Source organism: Hyla sarda, chromosome 2 (genome assembly GCF_029499605.1).
Source record: "Hyla sarda isolate aHylSar1 chromosome 2, aHylSar1.hap1, whole genome shotgun sequence".
NCBI lineage: Eukaryota > Metazoa > Chordata > Amphibia > Anura > Hylidae > Hyla > Hyla sarda.
The window spans coordinates 70,662,711-70,684,133 of NC_079190.1; the positions used below are offsets into that span (position 1 = coordinate 70,662,711).

The 21,423-nt window shown below is 42.5% G+C and overlaps 1 protein-coding gene across 3 annotated transcripts in view; it reads right to left on the reverse strand.

The window, feature by feature from the left end:
• FAM124A (family with sequence similarity 124 member A) overlaps window positions 1–19,786 on the reverse strand; it is an 85,872-nt gene extending 66,086 nt beyond the window's left edge. The window contains exon 1 of one of the 3 annotated variants that reach the window (XM_056562039.1): window positions 19,514–19,786. In XM_056562039.1, the coding sequence (XP_056418014.1) occupies window positions 19,514–19,566 (53 nt within the window). In that variant the 5' untranslated portion in view covers window positions 19,567–19,786. The remainder of the gene's footprint in view (window positions 1–19,513) is intronic. The other 2 variants (XM_056562040.1, XM_056562038.1) reach the window with 2 other exon arrangements.
• Between the last annotated feature and the right edge of the window lie 1,637 nt (window positions 19,787–21,423).

A 21,423-nucleotide genomic window follows, 5' to 3' on the forward strand; every position in this document is an offset into this window, starting at 1 on the left:
TCAGAAATGTAGGGTTGGGTTTGTTTTTTTGGTTTCAACCCGACCATCTTTTTCCCTATCAATGTATTATTGTGTCGCACGTTTTTTCGCAATCAGGTTTTTTTTTGTCGCAGGCAAGTTTTTTTGCCTCAGCTTTCTAATTCTCGCGTTATTAGCAAATTTCATGTCAGAAGAAATAACAAATATTTTTTTTTTAGTTTAGAAAACAATGCATAATGACTATTGACATAAGAGCATGTATCGGAGAGTTTAGAAGCCTAAAAAGGGGCGTTTCCCTAACAAAACCAAGGTTTCCAACTGATTTATTAAGAAACCGACCAGACTTTTAGGGTTTCAGTGTACTTTTTTTTCCCAATGCTTGAAGCAGTGGGATAAAAAGGACACTGAAACCCTAAAAGTCTGTTGGGTTTCTTAATAAATCAGTTGGAAACCTTGGTTTTGTTTGGGAAACGCCCCTTTTTCATCTTGAAAAATCCCTGAATCGGGTTCGTAGGTAAGGCTTGTCGCAGTTTGTCGCACGATATCTGCGCCTTGTCGCAGACATCTTGCACCAAAAAAAAAACGACAAAAACTGTCGGGTTTCCAATGATAAATGAGGGCCAATGTGTTCCTTAGGTACCCTTCCTAAAGGCTGTTTGATCAGAAAAAAGAAAGAAAATAAGCAAAAAAGTGTTTTTCAGTTTTTTCTCTAAGTCACTGATTTTTTTCATGATATGTATCTAAAATCCAGACCTGAATCCATGCACAAACCACAGCATACAAGTTGCAAATACGCAAATGAAATCGGAGGGTATTTTTTGATTTTTCTGCCACAGATCTCACAGATTATTCAATGGAAAAAAAATCTTTCGTGTGTGACTAAGGGGGGGAATTTATCATTATGTTTGGAGGTTTTTTAAGTCTGTTTTTGTTGCAATGGTTTGGCGAAGTCATTTTCTGCAGCAATAGTGTGCAACTTTTCTTATGGAAAATTTCTAAAGCTGTTGACTACATGGTTGTGTTTGATGAGGAATTTTACAGTGGTAATGTATTTACTAAGTTTGACATTTCAAACAGTCGCATTTTGCTAACACAACTGGCCTCTAAACATCGCAAACCCACGCCACCTGAAATCACACTTCAAAAAAACTGCTTGTTCAGACTCTAGAAAGTGATAACAGCCAAAGTTACATATACTGTGCAACAAAAAATAACTTTGGTGCACAACAATCAAAATGCCAACCAGAAACCATACTAAACAAACCAGCAGACAACAACCTACTTCAGTAAATTTCTCCTATATCCTTACCGTCCTTTTAATGCAAAAAAAATTATTCGGAGCAGTCTTCTCATCGCTTTGTGAGTGGAAACATGCGTCCACTGAGTAGAACAGATACTGTGAGAATAGCGCTAAAACGTCTGAGGAATAACATAAATTAGCGCCTTTTACAATCCCCATCATGGGAATCCCCAAACAATGTCATCAACAACCAGGGTGGTCCTGCTGGGTTCACTTACACAAGCGACAGAAAAAGAATGTAAGAGTGTTTATCCTCTCTATATACTAGTGTTTTATGTCTGATGGTAGCCGGCTATTGGGTGCTGGCAGAACATGCTATCCATCACTGTCGCTCCGCAGCCCCTTACCAGTAACTGAGTGCATTTCAGCTCAATAAATATACAATCTGCTAAGTAGTATTTATGGGCTGTGGAGCAGTCTCTCAACCCTTAGCTGTGATGTCTGTCACAGGGTAATAAAATCCTGCAGACCTCTAGGCTGTCTACAAAAAAAAAAAACTCATGTATTTATAGGCGGCCATAGTCACTCTGTAAAGAGCTGGTTTTGACATCTTCGTGAAAGTCAACCAACATCTTCCCCTAGTTCTCTACAGACATCAGACTGAACTTGCACAGGTGGCCATCATGGTGACTGTGGTCCTGTGACAAGAAACGGTGATCATGTGGAGCTACTGTATAAGCCAATATGTAACTCTCAGTGGCTTGAAGTATAAGTGGACCTTTAAGTGCACCTGTCATATCTCACAAAAAAAACGTTATGTTACTCAGTACCTAATCCCGATCACGTTCATGTAATTTTTAGTTGTCTAGCACCTATCTTTATCCACAAATACCTTATTTCTGTTGCTCACTTGGTTTGTCATTCTGTGCATTAGAGGGGGCATGTCTGCACTCTGCATGACTCAGCTTCCTCTCTAAGTCTGCTGTGCTGAGTCTCTTCATCCAATCACTGCAGGCTGCTCTGTAACCCCTTCCTCTCTGTTTTAATGCTGCAGTCTGATAGGAGAGGAATGAGCACAGAAGAGCACTAGTCCCACCTTCATTTACTGGACTCTCTCCATGCCTGTGCTTCAGCTTGGACAAAGATGGGAGGGTGGGCCCTTAGTGGTGTTTTTAATAGGCCATGATTTCTATAAAAAAGGAAATAGAATCTTTTTATGAAGTATATTAGAAAGGTTAATGCTTTGCCAAGATGTACAACATATAAAAAATGTTTTTCAATCTGCCAGTGCCCACTTAAGACATGACACAAGATGGCATTGGTTGGGGCTGATAAGCTATGGCTGTATGTTGTCACCACTAGACGGTCAAACTACACAGACCAGCAGAGCTTGCGTCATGACCAGGTAAACATGAACAATAGCAATGCTTACTGAACTTGGGCAGCCCCTGGCAATCTAGATAAATTTGTTCCTTCATTGTAAACTTTCGGGAGGCACGGATTGTGTTGGACGAGGGTATACATACACCAAAGCCTTCCTTTAATAGCAACCAAGTGTGATAGGTGGGGAACAGAAGCATGTGCATCACACTATACAAATACTGTAGCCTTATCAAGTATCTCAAAAATTCTAAATCTATTCTGGTGCATAGCGGGAAACAAGGATTGGGCATGCTGGATCTTAACATGTCCAATTCTTTGCTGTCAGAGGAGATACGCTGCCACCAAAGAGGAATGCCCGCTCAGCCAAGCATGAATGTAAAAGGGGGCGTGAGAAGGAAGAGTTGTTGATCAAAAGTGTATGACCACCTTAGTGGGGTTGTCCCCATTTTAAAATGTATCACCTATTCGGAATATAGGTGGCTAGAATATGATTGGTGGGATCCAACTGTTGGAAGCAAAGGACCCATGTCCCCCAGTGTGAATGCAGCAGCATTTAAGAATGGACACTGCTGCTCAATTCACTCTCTCAATGGGGCCGCCAAAGATGGAAATAGCCGAAATATGAGTGAATGAATATTCAATGTGCACATTCACCCACTGCTCTTTTTACACGTGTTGTGTTTATGTGATCAGTGGAGGTCCCAGTGGCTGGATGCCTATCAATCAGATACTTATGACCTACCCCAGGGATAGGTGATAAGTCTGAAGGTCCCAATAAACCTCAGTCAAAAGTAAGCCAGACCAATAAATTCATTGCGACCAGACAAAGATCTAGAGGAAGCATTTTGACTCCCCCCATCAAATGACGTCAGACATGTTGGAATTCAACTGCCTGACCCTTTAGTCTGGCAGCGGCTTACACCATATTGTTCCCTTAAGAACATATTTTAGTTTGGCCGCCCCAAACATGCATGTGTATGGTGAGATTGGGAAGCATAGCAGTCAGCTGAACAGCCACTGAAGGTGTATGGCCATCTCTAGGAGATATACAGCATCCCACCAAGAATGTCATGTTTATGGTCGGCTCTAGAACTTACTCTAAGCTGTCTTGAAAACTATTTCCCCATTGTTCCACACATGAATATAAACAAAAAAGGTAAGTATGGAAAGCAGATTGTACCATCAAAAACTTTTGAAGCCATGTTCACACAATGGAATTTCTGAGCGGAATTGGGCAGAAAAATTCTACACACAGGCAAAACATCTGCCGTGGAAATCCAGATTCCGGGATCCACTGAATAAAGTGACATGTCAATTCTTTTGGTGGAATACACTCAGAAATGCATTGCCGTCTATGGCGGAGGCTAACTTCCGCTATTTGCAGGGATGTCCACCCATGTTTTCACAAATTTTTGGTCATGTGAACATGGCCTTAGAAAAATTTATCATAATTTCTCTGAAAGACTTGGTTTGATTACACTGACTTTTCGGCTCTTCAAGGCCACACATCACATCTTGAGCTAGAACATTGATAAACTCCATTCACCGAAACGTATCCAACTTTTACACTGCATGACCAATTGTCAGGCCCAAGGCCTGATTATTAAAATCCTATATGTGTATTATAAATTATAACTGTGTGTGATGAATTGTCCAGGACATGGGTGAGAGGTCATTCGGACGGTGTGTCCTTTTGTGTATTGCATTTTATTGGGGGTCTGGCTGTTTGTTTACATCTCCTTTGAAGTCAAAGGCTTTTTTGAAGTCATGCACTCTGGTCCCATCATATAATCAAACAGATAAGGGGCCAGGAAGAGAGAAGACCCCCTGGTGGGATCAGAGGGGAGGGGGGAATGGAGTCTCCCTCCCAAGAAAGGAGATAGGATATAAAAAAAAAACAATGCTAGACTCAGGTTGTTCAAGGCTGTGCAACAAGCTGACAAGACCATCCTAAGAACAGCTGGAACTCACTCTGACTCACAAAGGAGGGCTATACCATCATGCTGTAAGAACTTCATCTTTTGTTTTCTGAACTTGCCTTGCAAAACTCTTTTATATATTTTTGTACCTGTATGTCATTTATTTCTGTATTTTTATATAGTCAGCACTGTGATACCTTTTATCAGATTAAATGTTTAATTAATCAGCTCTGGTCTTTGATCTCTAAATATATGAGCTCACCTTTCTGAAGGAGGCTCTGGTAAACACGTTTATCTAAGGATTAATTTGGTGACTTGCTGGGACTTGTAGTGGATACCCAGAGGTCTGGCGGCTTTAACCCTTGCACCATCACACTCTCTCTAGCGTCTTGGCTGGACCGATAGGGTGTGATCGTTACAACTGGCTGTTTGTTTACATCTCCTTTGAAGTCAAAGGCTTTTTTGAAGTCATGCACTCTGGTCCCATCCTATAATCAAACAGATAAGAGGCCAGGAGAGAGAAGACCCCCTGGTGGGATCAGAGGGAGGGGGGAATGGAGTCTCCCTCCCAAGAAAGCAGATATGATATAAAAAAAACAATGCTAGACTCAGGTTGTTAAAGGCTGTGCAACAAGCTGACAAGACCATCCTAAGAACAGCTCGAACTCACTGAAGCACTGCTATATCATCATGCTGTAAGGACTTCATCTTTTGTTTTCTGAACTTGCCTTGCCAAACTCTTTTATATATTTTTGTACCTGTATGTCATTTGTTTATTTTTATATATTTAGCACTGTGATACCTTTTATCAGATTAAATGTTTAATTAATCAGCTCTAGTCTTTGATCTCTAAATATAAGAGCTCACATTTCTGAAGGCAGCTCTGGTAAAACACGTTTATCTAAGGGTTAATTTGGTGACTTGTGGGGCTAGTAGTGGATACCCAGAGGTCTGGCGGCTTTAACCCTTGCACCATCACGCTCTCTCTAGCGTCTTAGCTGGACCGATAGGGTGTGATCGTGACAACTGGTTGCAGTGTCGAGATATATTTAGAGATTTTTAGTGCTTGGTGGATTTTACCTGTAAGGAAATCTTAGCATTAAAAAGAAATTGCATACATATTCTTGTGTGTAAATTCAAAAGACAGAGCTCAGTGCTGGTTTAATAGACATACAAAAATAGTGCAAGACAGTTCTGTCCTCCCCATCTCCTGTTTTACCTCCTCTGTCTCATATCGGAAATATGAAGGCATATCGCAAGCAGTTCAAGCCTGCACTGGAGCTAATGTGCCAAGAAAAGGACATCCCTACTGCAGGAAAGAACAAGGAACAACTTATTGCTGATCTTGTGGAGTATGATGCCCGTGCAGAAGAGCTGAGTGACATGAGACAAAGTCCTACAGCTGGAACTGCCATCCAAGGACTGATATCTCCTGGGGAATACAACATTACTCCCCATCAGGACAGTACTCCACATGAGGCCTTGGACTCTTATATGCGGACTGCCTTACAACACCTTGGGAATGTGGATGCCAATATGAAACTCCAACTGCTTCTCCAGTACCAAACTGCAGAGAGAGAGGCACAGGCACGGGCTGCAGAGAGAGAGGCACAGATATGAGCTGCAGAGAGAGAGGCCCAGATACGAGCTGCAGAGAGAGAGGCCGCAGAAAGAGAGGCCCAGCGAAGGCATGAATTGGAGGTTCTGAGGCTGAGAGGGGATATTTTATCTGCACTCAGTGATGTGCAGGATCAAGGAGACCACAAACCTCGCCTGGAACATTTCCCCATGTTGGAGAAAGATGGTGATCTGGATGTGTTCCTGAGGGGATTTGAAAAGGTTTGCCGGCAGTTCCATCTACCTAAGGAACAGTGGGGACGATATCTAACCCCACAGCTGCCAGGCAAAGCTCTGGATGTCTTTGCTTCTCTTCCCTCTGAAAGTGACCAGGACTATGAGGCAATAAAATCTGCCCTGCTAAAAAGTTTTAATCGGACTCCAGAGGCTTATGGGAAAAGATTTAGGACTTTGCAACAAAGCACCACAGAAAGCTGCACTGAACATGCAGGTCAGCTAAGGACTGCATTCAGGCAATGGACTGGGGGCCTACAAGTCACTACCTATGAGGCCCTGGAGGACTTGATGGTCCTGGATCAGTTTCTCCAAACACGGAGCTTTGAAGCCAGAGAGTGGATTTTGGACCGCAAGCCCAAGACAGCCATGGAAGCAGAAGAACTAGGAGATGACTTTGCCAACAACCGCCAGCAGCAAAGCGTGGATCTGCACAAGCTGGAGCAAGTACCTGGAGGGGAGCCACACAACCACAAAGCACCACCATGTCAGCGGGGAAATTCTTGCCATCATTCCCAAAAGTAACAGGAGCCACATTGGGTCAGGGGGACACCCGCCGATGCTACAGATGCAACAATATTGGGCACCTGAGTGCCACTTGCCCCAACAAAAAGAATTCTCCACCAGTAGCTGGAGGACACACAGCTGTTCTTCTGGTGTCTGGAGCGGTGGAGAAAGGAGCGGATAACCTGCAGAGTGTAACTGTGGGTGACTGGGTGACAGTGGGTTTGCGAGATTCTGGAGCCTCCTTTACCTTGGTGCGGCCTGAAGTGGTGGATACAGAGGACATCATCCCTGGAAGAACCATGGCTTTAAAAGGAATTGGAGGTGTGCGGCCTGCTGTGCCCATGGCCCGTGTGTACCTGGATTGGGGTACAGGCAAGGGTTTGCGGGAGGTGGGGGTCTCTGAGGACGTCCCTGTTAATGTTCTGCTGGGGAATGATTTGGGTCGGATGCTCTGTCATTATGCTCCAGAGGACACTACCTGCACACCAGAAGGGCTAGGAGAGAGCCCTGTTCATTCTGAGGTACTGTGCGAGACTTTGGGAGACACTGCGAAATGTGGTAACCGGGAGGGGGTGCAGGGGATTGATAATTGTTTACCTGTGACTGAACCAGTAATGTTTTCCAAAAGTGGAATGGGATGTATAGTAAAATGTGGTGACAATGCATTGCCAATGCCAAAACCTAGTGGAGATGGGCTAGGGGGAGGGGTTGGTGTGCCCCTGGTGACATGTAAGGATGAGGGACCAGCAGTGAGTGATATATCCCAATCCTGTGAGCCTAAGGAGGAGGAGGGAAGGCGTGATAGCCCTGTGTATGATGCCTGTATTGTTATGTCTGGAACTGAGAGAGAGGAAGGTAAACCCCAGGGAGGCATACCAATGGTGGCAGTGGTAACACGTCAGCAGCGTGCCAGGGCTGCAGCTTTAAAAGGAAGGGAGGATGGTGATGCAAGGGGCAAGCTGTGTGACTTGTAAGCCCCAGCAGAGGAAGGTGGAGATGCTAGTTCACCTGGGGGAAATGTGCTCCCTGATACCACGAGATGGGGGGAGGGAAATGAGCATTTCCGGGAAGCTCTGAGACAACGTGCTGAACATACAGGTGTTGACACAGATGGGCTCGGGTATATTGGGAAAATGATATCTTGTACTGGGAGTCCCTTTCCAAAGGCATGCTAGGGGCCCAGGAGAGAGAAAGGCAGTTGATAGTTCCTAGGCAGTACAGGAAAGAGCTGCTGAGGTTGGCCCATGAGACTCCCCTGGCAGGACATTTGGGAGTAGCCTATGTGGTCATTTTTTGAAGTCATGCACTCTGGTCCCATCATATAATCAAACAGATAAGGGGCCAGGAAGAGAGAAGACCCCCTGGTGGGGATCAGAGGGGAGGGGGGAATGGAGTCTCCCTCCCAAGAAAGCAGATATGATATAAAAAAAACAATGCTAGACTCAGGTTGTTAAAGGCTGTCCAACAAGCTGGAACTCACTGAAGGACTGCTATATCATCATGCTGTAAGGACTTCATCTTTTGTTTTATGAACTTGCCTTGCCAAACTCTTTTATATATTTTTGTACCTGTATGTCATTTGTTTATTTTTATATATTTAGCACTGTGATACCTTTTATCAGATTAAATGTTTAATTAATCAGCTCTGGTCTTTGATCTCTAAATATATGAGCTCACCTTTCTGAAGGCAGCTCTGGTAAAACACGTTTATCTAAGGGTTAATTTGGTGACTTGCTGGGACTAGTAGTGGATACCCTGAGGTCTGGCGGCTTTAACCTTTGCACCATCACACTCTCTCTAGCGTCTTAGCTGGACCGATAGGGTGTGATCGTGACACCAATATCAAAGCTGTGCAACCTGTGGCTTTCCGTCTGGGGGTTGTAGTTCCAGTATTTGGGAAAACACAAGTTTCTTCAGTGGGAGACCCTGTCATGACCAGCAGACAGGGTGTTAGCAAAGCTTTACAAAGTGTCACTATATACCAGTGTCTCCCAACCACTATACCTCCAGGTGGTGAAAAAGTACAACTCCCAGCATGCTAGGATTTGTAGTTTTGCATCCTGGAAACATCCTGGTTGGAAAGCACTGATATATACTAGTGAACACCAAATTTAACCCCTTAAAGACCGAGGGTTTTTCAGTTTTTGCATTTTCGTTTTTTCCTCCTTGCCTTTAAAAAATCATAACTCTTTCAATTTTGCACCTAAAAATCCATATGATGGCTTATTTTTTTGCGCTACCAATTCTACTTTGTAATGACGTCAGTCATTTTGCCCAAAAATCTACAGCGAAACGGAAAAAAAAATCATTGTGAGACAAAATAGAAAAAAACGCTGTTTTTTAACTTTTGGGGGCTTCCGTTTCTACGTAGTAAATATTTCTGTAAAAATGACACTTTATCTTTATTCTGTAGGTCCATACGATTAAAATGATACCCTACTTATATAGGTTTGATTTTGTCGGACTTGTGGAAAAAATCATAACGTCATGCAGGAAAATTAATATGTTTAAAATTGTCATCTTCTGACCCCTATAACTTTTTTATTTTTCCGCGTATGGGGCGGTATGAGGGCTCATTTTTTGCGCCGTGATCTGAAGTTTTTATCGGTACCATTTTTGCATTGACAGGACTTATTGATCGCTATTTATTCATTTTTTCATGCTATAAAAAGTAGGGATCGACCGCTTATCGGTATGGCCGATAATCATGATTTTGGGCATTATCGGTATCGGCAATTACCTTGCTGATAAGCCGATAATGCCCCGCCCCCACCGCACCGTGAACGCCCCCCCCGCCGCGACCGCCCCCCCCCCCGACCCACCGCGTCGCACCCCCACCGTAGTGCTGGGCGGTATACCGGTATGGATTTTTGCCCATACCGCTAAACCGGTCGGGCCCCTCCCCCACCCTCCGAGTCAATAAAAAATAAAAATAAACTTACCCGTAATGGGGGTGGTCCGGGCCATCCATCCTTCCTTCCTGTAGTGTCCGGCGCCATTCCGGGTGGAGGGTGAACCGGTCCGGGCTGTCCTTCTCCGGGGGTCCTCTTCTCCACTCCGGGCAGGCTCCGGCCTAGTACGCTGCATAGACGCCGCTACGCCGTGACGTCAGGTGCCTGCGCCCGGGCGTCACTGTGCAGCGGCGTCTATGCAGCATACTAGGCCGGAGCCTGCCCGGAGTGGAGAAGAGGACCCCCGGAGAAGAAGGACAGCCCGGACCGGTTCACCCTCCACCCGGAATCGCGCCGGACACTACAGGAAGGAAGGATGGATGGCCCGGACCACCCTGACAGGTAGGAGAGAGAAGCAGGTGGTGGCGGCGGCGGCCTATGGCCCCGCAAAAGCCACTGCAGTGCATTGATTTAAAGCGCCCGCTTTAAATCAATGACCTGCAGCGGTGTCGAGGGGGGATAAATAGCCGATAACTTATACCAGAATATCGGTATAAGTTATCGGCTATCGGCCCTAACCTCCACCAATTATCGGTATCGGCCCTAAAAAAAACGATATCGGTCGATCCCTAATAAAAAGTGACCAAAAATGCACTATTTTGGACTTTGGAATTTTTTTTTTACGCCATTGACCGTGCGGTTTAATTAATGATATATTTTTATTCGGACATTTCCGCACGCGGCGATACCATATATGTTTATTTTTATTTACACTGTGGTTTTTTTTTATGGGAAAAGGGGGGTGATTCAAACTTCTAATAGGGAAGTGGTTAAATGAAGTTTATTAAAAAAAAATTTCCCTTTTTTTTGCAGTGTTATAGCTCCCATAGGGACCTATAACACTGCACACACTGATCTTTATTATTGATCACTGGTTTCTCATAGGACACCAGTGATCAATGATTCTCCCCGCTTGACTGCTCATGCCTGGATCTCAGGCACTGAGCAGTCATTCGGTGATCGGACAGCGAGGAGGCAGGTAGGGATCCTCCAGCTGTCCTGTAAGCTGTTCGGGATGCCGCGATTTCGCTTTCAATTTCACTTTAGACGCGGCGTTCAATTTTGAACGCCGCGTCTAAAGGGTTAATAGCGCGCGCACCGCGATCAATGCCGCGTGCTATTAGCCACGGGTCCCGGCCGTTGTTAGAGGTTGGGCCCGACGCGCTATGATGCGGGGCCACGCCATGGCCCCGGGTTATAGATCGGGAGCGGACGTTCCAGTACGTCATGTGTCCTTAAGGAGTTAAAGGGGTATTCCAGGAAAAAACTTTTTTATATATATCAACTGGCTCCAGAAAGTTAAACAGATTTGTAAATTACTTCTATTAAAAAATCTTAATCCTTTCAGTACTTCTGAAGTTAAGGTTGTTCTTTTCTGTCTAAGTGTTCTCTGATGACACCTGTCTCGGGAAACGCTCAGTTTAGAAGAGGTTTGTTATGGGGATTTGCTTCTAAACAACCTTAACTTCAGAAGCTCATAAGTACTGAAAGGATTAAGATTTTTTAATAGAAGTAACTTAGAAATCTGTTTAACTTTCTGGAGCCAGTTGATATATAAAAAAAAAAGTTTTTTCCTGGAATACCCCTTTAAGGGGTACTCTGGTGGAAAACATTTTGGGGGAGATTTATCAAAACCTGTCCAGATGAAAAGTTGCTCAGTTGCCCATAGCAACCAATCAGATCACTTCTTTAATTTTGCAGAGGCCTTGTTAAAAATGAAAGTAGTGAGCTGCAGGTTTTGATAAATCTCCCCCTTTGTTTTTAATCAACTGGTGCCAGACAGATGATTAAACAGATAAACAGATTTGTAAATGACTTCTACTTCGAAATCTCAATCCTTCCAGTACTTATCAGCTGCTGTATGCTCCCCATGAAGTTGTATTTCTTTCCAGTCTGACCACAGTGCTCTCTGCTGACACCTCTGTCCATGTCAGGAACAGTCCAGAGTAGAAGCAAATGCCCATAGCAAACCTCTCCTGCTCTGGACAGTTCCTGATATGGACAGAGGTGTCAGCAGAGAGCACTGTGATCAGACAGAAAAGAACTCCAGAAAGAAATACAACTTCCTCTGTAGTATACAGCATCTGATAAGTACTGGAGGGATTAAGATTTTTTAAATAGAAGTAATTTACAAATCTTTCTAGCACCAGTTGATTTAAAAAAAAAAAAGTTGTTTTCCACTGGATTACCCCTTTAACCTGTTAAGGACCAAGGGCGTAAACTTACGCCCCTAGTCCTGCTCCCGTGATATAACGCGGGGTTACACGGTAACCCCGCATCATATCGCGGCGGGCCCAGCGTCATAGTGACGCCTGGACCCGCCTCTAATAGAGCGCGGCACTGATCGCGGTGCCGCGCGCTATTAACCCTTTAGGCGCGCACTCAAAGCTGAAAACGAAAGTAAAAATGCCCGGCTAGCTCAGGGAGCTGTTCGGGATCGCAGCGGTATAATCGCGGCATCCCAAACAGCTGTAGCACAGGAGGAAGTCTTCTTACCTTCTCCTGTGCTGTCCGATCGCCGAATGAATGCTTCAAGCCTGAGATCCAGGCTTGAGCATTCAATCGCCGAAAACACTGATTGATCCATTCCTATGGAGATGCATCAATCAGTCTAAAAGGTCAGTAAATGTAATGTTGTAGCCCCCCCCTATAGGAGCTATAATATGGCATAAGAAAAGTGTAAAAAAAATCATTAACCCTTTCAATGATCCCTCCCCCTAATAAAAGTTTGAATCACCCGGCATTTCCAAGAAAAAAAAACAAACAGTGTAAATAAAAATAAACATATGTGGTATCGCCGCGTGCAGAAATGTCCGAATTATAAAAATATACCGCTTTTTAAACCGCATGTTCAATGGTGTATGCGCAAATAAATTCAAAAGTCCAAAATAGCGTATTTTTGGTCCCTTTTTATATCATGAAAAGATGAATAAAAGGCGATCAAAAAGTCCGATCAATGCAAAAATGGTACCGACAAAAACTTCAGATCACGGCGCAAAAAATGAGCCCTCATAGGCCCTGAACATGGAAAAATAAAAAAGTTATAGGGCTCAGAAAATGACAATTTTAAACGTATACATTTTCCTGCATGTATTTATGATTTTTTTTCAGTAGTAATACAATATCAAACCTATATAAGTAGGGTATCATTTTAACCGTATGGACCTACAGAATAAAGAAAAGGTGTTATTTGTAACGAAAAATGTACTACGTAGAAACGGAAGCCCCCAAAAGTTACAAAATGGCATTTTTTTTTTCAATTTTGTCGCACAATGATTTTTTTTTTCCGTTTCGCTGTAGATTTTTGGGTACAATGACTGATGTCATTACAAAGTAGAATTGGTGGCGCAAAAAATACGCCATAATACAGATTTTTAGGTGCAAAATTTAAAGAGTTATGATTTTTTTAAAGGTAAGGAGGAAATAACGAAAGTGCAAAAAACGAAAAACGCCTGGTCCTTAAGGGGTTAAAGATCTATCCAAGGCAGTGATCTCAACCTGAGGGTCTCCAACTGTTGCAAAATTACAACTCCCAGCATGCCCAGACAGCCTTCGGCTGTCAGGGCATGTTGGGAATTGTAATTTTGCAACAGCTGGAGTCCCACAGGTTGGAGATTGCTTGTTTCAGGTAGTACAGCAGCCCAGACTTAGCATTCACACCTTCAGTACTGTACCGCCATTAGGGAATATTACCGCAGCGAGCTCAAGGCTTTGCGGTTTCCCTAGTGATGCTGCACACTACAGGTGGAGAGGGATTAACATTGCTGAATTACATTAATCCGGAAAAATACATCACTCATCATAAACAATACAAGAGCCGATAGCAATACACACCATATAGTATGAAACCCTCCCCCTGGCGCCACTACATCACATTCATCCGGAGATAGACAACGGGGTCCTATCCTATCACTCAGGAGCGGGAATCAGGGTGGGGGCAACTTTCTGACCCTCACCCAGTGGCGTTGCGACCGGGGTGCGGGGGGTGCGGCCCGCACCGGGTGACACCATCCTGATGGGGTGACACCAGGTACGCCGCCGGTCCTCAGTTGCGCTGCCTGTCTCCATACTAGCAGCCCCCCATTTGCGCTGCCTCTGTAAGAGCATCCCCCCCCCCCGTCCTCACTTGTTGCGTCTCCGTACTAGCACACCCCCCCCCCCCCCGTCACCTGCACAGTGAACCGGCCTGCGCCCCCACGTCTTCTGTTGCGCCAGTCCGACGTCCCTCCGCAGGGCCGGCGCAGGAGGACGTGACGTCACTCGCAGAGCGACCGGAGAGAAGGAGCGCTGCGCTGGATGGGTGAGTGAGTGTCTGTCTCTCTCTGTTTGTGTGTCTCTGTCTGTGTGTCTCTCTGTGTGTGTGACTGTGAGTGTGTGTCTCTGTGTGTGTGTGACTGTGAGTGTCTGTGTGTGTGACTGTGTGTGGCTCTCTGTCTGTGTGTGACTTTCTGTCTTTGTGTGACTGTGTGTGTGTGACTGTGTGTGTGTGTCTCTCTATCTGTGTGTGTGTGTGTGTGTGTGTCTCTGTGTTGTGTGTGTGTGTGGTTTTTTTTTTTTGTGCGTGGGGGGGGGGGGGAACCAGTGATCTAATGTGGGGAGACTTTGACCTATTGTGGGGAACATGCAAGGGAACCTGCGGCCTAATGGGGGGGAAACTACTACCAAATGTGGGGAATCTATGCTACCTAATGTGGGGAAACTGCTACCTAATGTTGGAAAATTGCTACCTAATGTGTGAAGGCTGCTACATAATGTGGGAAAACTGCTACCTAATGTGGGGATTCTGTGCTACCTAATGTGGGGAAACTTCTACCTAATGTGTGGAATCTGTGCTACCTAATGTGTGGAATTTGTGCTACCTTATGTGTGGAATTTGTGCTACTTAATGTGGGGAAATTACTACCTAATGTGGGGTAACTGGTACCAAATGTGGGGAATCTATGCTACCTAATGTGGGGAACTGCTACCTACCTAATGTGGAGAACTGCTACCTACCTAATGTGGGGGAACTGCTACCTACCTTAAGTGGGGGAACTGCTGCCTACCTAATGCTCCCCCCCCCCCCCCTGGCAGTAGCACCCTCATCATCCACCAGCAACCCCCCCCCCCCCCAGCAGCAGCACCTACATCAGCAGATCCTGATGGTGGATGATGGGGGTGCTCCTGCCAGGAGGATGATCCTGCCGATGGACGATGGGGGTGATACTGCCAGGGGGGATGGCCAGTAGCACCCTCATCATCCTCCAGCAACACCTCCCCAGTACTAGCACCCCCATCATCAACTAGCAACACCACCAGATTTATATTCAGAGGGTACAGTATGTGGCAGATTTATATTCAGAGGGCACAGTGTGTGGCGGTATATTCAGAGGGTACAGTATGTGGCAGATTTATATTAAGAGGGTACAGTGTGTGGCGGTATATTCAGAGGGTACAGTGTGTGGCGGTATATTCAGAGGGTACCGTATGTGGCAGATTTATATTCAGAGTGTACAGTATGTGTTGGTATTCAGAATGTACAGTGTGTGGTAGTATTATATTCAGTGGGTATGGTGTATGGAAGGTTTATAATCAAAGAGTATAGTGTATAGTAATATTATATTTAGAGGATACAGTGTCTGGCAGGTTTCTAATAATTATTGTTTTCATATAGAGGATGAGTATGCGCTGACATAGTGAGGAGACGTCTGGGCGTCAAATTCTACAGACAGAAGTTTTAGCTGGACCAGGCGGTATGTACCATCTGAATTAGATAAGGGAAGACTATAGAGAAGACGTCACCTGTAGTCACTGATGTCATTGTACATTCTCCTCTCTATGTCCTATCAGAGCTGTAGTCACTTGTCAGTTCTACAGTTATGATGAGTGAAACTACAACTCCCAGCATAACCTCACCACTGCATAAAGGGGTACTCTACTGGAAAAAACATTTTTTTATCAACTGGTGCTACAAAGTTAAACAGATTTATAAATTACTTCTATTTAAAAATCTTAATCCTTCCAGTACTTATTAGCTGCTGTATAAGTGATTCACAGGAAGTTCTTTTCCTTTTTAATTTATTTTCTGTCTGACCACAGTGCTCTGTGCTGACACCTCTGTCCATGTCAAGAACTGTCCATAGTAGGAGAAAATCCCCATTGCAAACCTCTCCTGCTCTGGACAGTTCCTAACATGGACAGACAGAGCACTGTGGACAGACTGGAAAGAACTACACAACTTCCTGTGGAGAATACAGCAGCTTATATAAGTACTGTAAGGATTAAGATTTTAAATAGAACTAATTTAAAAATCTGTTTAACTTTCTGGCACCAGTTGATATAAAAGTAAATGTTTTCCAGTGGAGTACCCCTTTAAGTAATTCTGGGAGCTGTATATTTAAATGGTGAAAACTTCTTTAACACTTTCCTATTCTGTGGCAACTGGTATATCTGATTATTATACTGGAATTTCTCACAATGCGCTACAACAGTGGTGTCTGTCACAACAGGCTAAAAACTTACTGAGGGGGGGGTAGGTATGGGGGGTGACACCATTTTCTACCGCACCAGGTGACACCAACCCTAGCAACGCCACTGCCCTCACCCAGTCCTGATTCTGCCTCCACAAAAGGATCCAGCAGGACAGTGCCTTTCCGGGAGAATACAGTGCCACATTCTTTTCGGCTGGCACATGTAAGGGGCAGCACATGTCTATGAGCCTGACCCAACGTGACAGCGACACAAGTCTAACCTCAATGGTGGAGGATGCTATCCAGATATCTATCCCACATCCATCTAGACCAGTGTTTCCCAACCAACCGAAGGCTGTCCGGGCATGCTGGGTGTTGTAGTTTTGCAACAGCTGTAGGGACACTGGTTGGAAAACACTTATGTATATTATATCAGTATCAATATATCCATCTCATATCCATCCAGCTATCTACAATCTATCTATCTATCTAATATTCATATAGATTATATCAGTATCTAGTATATCTTTTTATTTATATCATCTCCATCTATCAGTATCCATCTCACACCCATCTAGATTTTATCTATCTATCCATCTATCTTTCTCATATCTTTCTATCTATCTGATATCTATCTCTTTCTCTCTCATATATCTCTCTCTCTCTCTCTCTTTCTCTCTCTCTCTCTCCCTCTCCCTCTCCCCCTCCCTCCCTCCATCCATCTCGTATCTATCTATCTATCTCATATCTATATCTTCTATCTATCTCATATCTATATATCTATCTATCTCATATATATCTGTCTCATATATATCTTCTATCTATCTCATATCTATCTATCTCATATATATCTTCTATCTATCTCATATCTATCTATCTATCTCATATATATCTTCTATCTATCTCATATCTATCTATCTCATATCTATCTATCTATCTATCTCTATCTATCTATCCATCTATCTCATATCTATCTCATATCTATCTATCCATCTATCTCATATCTATCTCATATCTATCTATCTTCTATCTCATATCTATCTATCTATCTCATATATATCTTCTATCTATCTCATATCTATCTATCTCATATCTATCTATCTATCTATCTCTATCTATCTATCCATCTATCTCATATCTATCTCTATCTATCTATCCATCTATCTCATATCTATCTCATATCTATCTATCCATCTATCTCATATCTATCTCATATCTATCTATCTTCTATCTCATATCTATCTATCTATCTATCTCATATGTATCTATCTATCTATTTCATATCTATCTATCTATCTATCTCATATCTATCTTTCTATCTATCTTTCTTATACATAGCCAATTTATCCATGTAGCTATTATTTGCTCAGATATATCCACAACTATCCATTTATCTTCAGCAGACCCTCATAGATAAGTGTCACTCAGACCTTCTAGAACCGTCACATTCTTATACTCCATGTCACTGTCCCCCTGAGGGGGGTTTCTATAACCAGTGTAGGGGTGCTCTGATTCTGGTCATGTTGTCTTGTTTCTTATCTTCTATATGGAACAAAACAAACAACCTTGTATGTGTCCCTTGTACATACATTATTTTTTTCGGCATATACAATAGCACGGTTGACATTTTTGCACACAGCAAAATTAAAGGGACTGTATAGGCTATGATGAAACCGAGCCAAAAGCGGAGTGTGAACGCACCCTAAGGGTTCATTCACACCACATTATTGCTGTTTTTTTTAACGTATACGTTCTATAGGAAAAAATGTTACGTTAACAGATGCTAAATACACATGCCATACAGCATAATCTGTTTCCCATTGACTTGTATATTATAATAATTGTATTCTAAAACTTTTTTTTTTTTTGTTTTTTTTTTTTTTTATAGGACAGTAACATACTTTTTTTTGATCCACACAATAGCGTAGTTGACTACTCTAAATAAACATAACTGTAGCAATAATGGTGAAAGGGAGACAATAATGTGAACTCAGCCTAACCAAAGCAGATATCCGTGGACCCGGACTCATCCATAACAATCCAATCTGCCACTAAGCTGCTTTTACACTATAAATGAATCCGTTTTAAAGATCCGTTATAATGATCCGTTAACAAAACCATTAAAAACGGATGTTATACGGCCTCTACAAAATCCCATCCGGCCATTACAAAATCCCATTATAGTCTATGGGATTTTTACATTACCCGTTTTAACCCTTCATAGCCCGTTATTAATAATGGAAGTTATTTTGTGATGGGAGAAGGTAACGGAAGTAATAGTGCATGCGCTATTGCTTCCGTTACCTTCTGCCGTCACAAAATAACATCCGTTACTAATAACGGGCTATGAAGGGTTAAAACGGGTAATGTAAAAATCCCATAGACTATAATGGGATTTTATAGAGGCCGTTTAACATCCGTTTTTAATGGTTTTGTTAACGGATCTTTAATTCTATAGTTTGAAAGCAGCCTAATAAGTAATATAGATACATACAAGAAGTTCAGACTTCAGGTGATACAATGTAATGTTTTATGTATGTATATATATATATATACACACACACACATATAGTCATGACAGATACAATATAACGTATTATATATATATATATATATATATACACACATATAGTCATGACAGATACAATATAATGTACACATATAGTCATTACAGATACAATATAATGTACACATATAGTCATGACAGATACAATATAATGTACACATATAGTCATGACAGATACAATATAATGTACACATATAGTCATGACAGATACAATATAATGTACACATATAGTCATGACAGATACAATGTAACCATATAGATGTAATGAGATCTAATATATATGTGATGTTACATGTAATAATCTTACATGTAGTGATGTCTGACAGTGTTTCCCAACCTGGGTACCTCCAGCTGTTGCTAAACTACAACTCCCAGCATGCCAGGACAGCCTTTGGCTGTCCGGGCATGCTGGGAGTTGTAGTTTTGCAACAGCTGGAGGCGCCCTGGTTGGGAAACACAGTCTACATGTATGATCTGTCAGAGTTTGATACATGTGTAATTTACAGTCATGTCTGATATATGTGAAGTGACTTGTCATATGTATTACAGATATGATAAAGTCTGGCACACGTGACTAGTATATATATATGATAAGGGATGTCTATAGGACACAGGGCTGACACCTGACCCCACACATGCGCTCTCTCCCCGCTGTCCCGTACACTTACCCCCCGGTCTCGGCTCCCGAGTCCTCGCAGTCATCCTCCGCGGTCTTCTCCATGATCAGGGAGCCATAGCTCTCCGTGCTGTACCGCTGCAGTATGACCGCTGTCCCCCTCCCGCCCCCGGCTGAGCCCCTGGAGGTCCCGGCCTCTCCTCCTCTCCTGCCCGGGTGTCTCCGCCTTCTGACCTGCCCTCCTTTCTTCTCCCTCTCGGTGTCCCCCTTCTCCTGGATGAAGCAGCCTCTAACAGCCCATAGCCCCGCCTCCCCCCATCCTTTGTATCGGCCGGTGAATGAGCTCGCCCGTCTCCATCCTCCGTCATCAGCAGCAACTACCACTGTGTCCTTCGCAGGGAGGTTTTCGGGGCGTGACAGGGTAGTGACCCTGTGAACTTGTGTGATAGTTCTGGAGACTCTCTGCTTCCGCAGGACCAGACATGGAGACCCTGATAAAGTATCTCAGACATACTACCTGTATAAATACTGACTACTGCCTGAGGGAGCCTATATACATCCACTGGAGCATAGATATATATATATATATATATATATATATATATTCAGAGATACTACCTGTATAAATACTGACTACTGCCTGAGGGAGCCTATATACATCCACTGGAGCATAGATATATATATATATATATATATATATATATATATATATATATATATTCAGAGATACTACCTGTATAAATACTGACTACTGCCTGAGGGAGCCTATATACACCCACTGGAGCATATATATATATATATATATATATATATTCAGAGATACTACCTGTATAAATACTGACTACTGCCTGAGGGAGCCTATATACATCCACTGGAGCATAGATATATATATATATATATATATATATATATATTCAGAGATACTACCTGTATAAATACTGACTACTGCCTGAGGGAGCCTATATACATCCACTGGAGCATAGATATATATATATATATATATATATATATATATATATATTCAGAGATACTACCTGTATAAATACTGACTACTGCCTGAGGGAGCCTATATACACCCACTGGAGCATATATATATATATATATATATATATATATATATATATATATATTCAGAGATACTACCTGTATAAATACTGACTACTGCCTGAGGGAGCCTATATACATCCACTGGAGCATAGATATATATATTCAGAGATACTACCTGTATAAATACTGACTACTGCCTGAGGGAGCCTATATACACCCACTATATATATATATATATATATATATTCAGAGATACTACCTGTATAAATACTGACTACTGCCTGAGGGAGCCTATATACACCCACTGGAGCATATATATATATATATATATATATATATATATATATATTCAGAGATACTACCTGTATAAATACTGACTACTGCCTGAGGGAGCCTATATACATCCACTGGAGCATAGATATATATATATATATATATATATATATATATATATCAGAGATACTACCTGTATAAATACTGACTACTGCCTGAGGGAGCCTATATACACCCACTGGAGCATAGATATATATATATATATATATATATATATATATATATATATATATATATTCAGAGATACTACCTGTATAAATACTGACTACTGCCTGAGGGAGCCTATATACACCCACTGGAGCATATATATATATATATATATATATATATATATATATTCAGAGATACTACCTGTATAAATACTGACTACTGCCTGAGGGAGCCTATATACATCCACTGGAGCATAGATATATATATATATATATATATATATATATATATATATTCAGAGATACTACCTGTATAAATACTGACTACTGCCTGAGGGAGCCTATATACATCCACTGGAGCATAGATATATATATATATATATATATATATATATATATATATATATATATATTCAGAGATACTACCTGTATA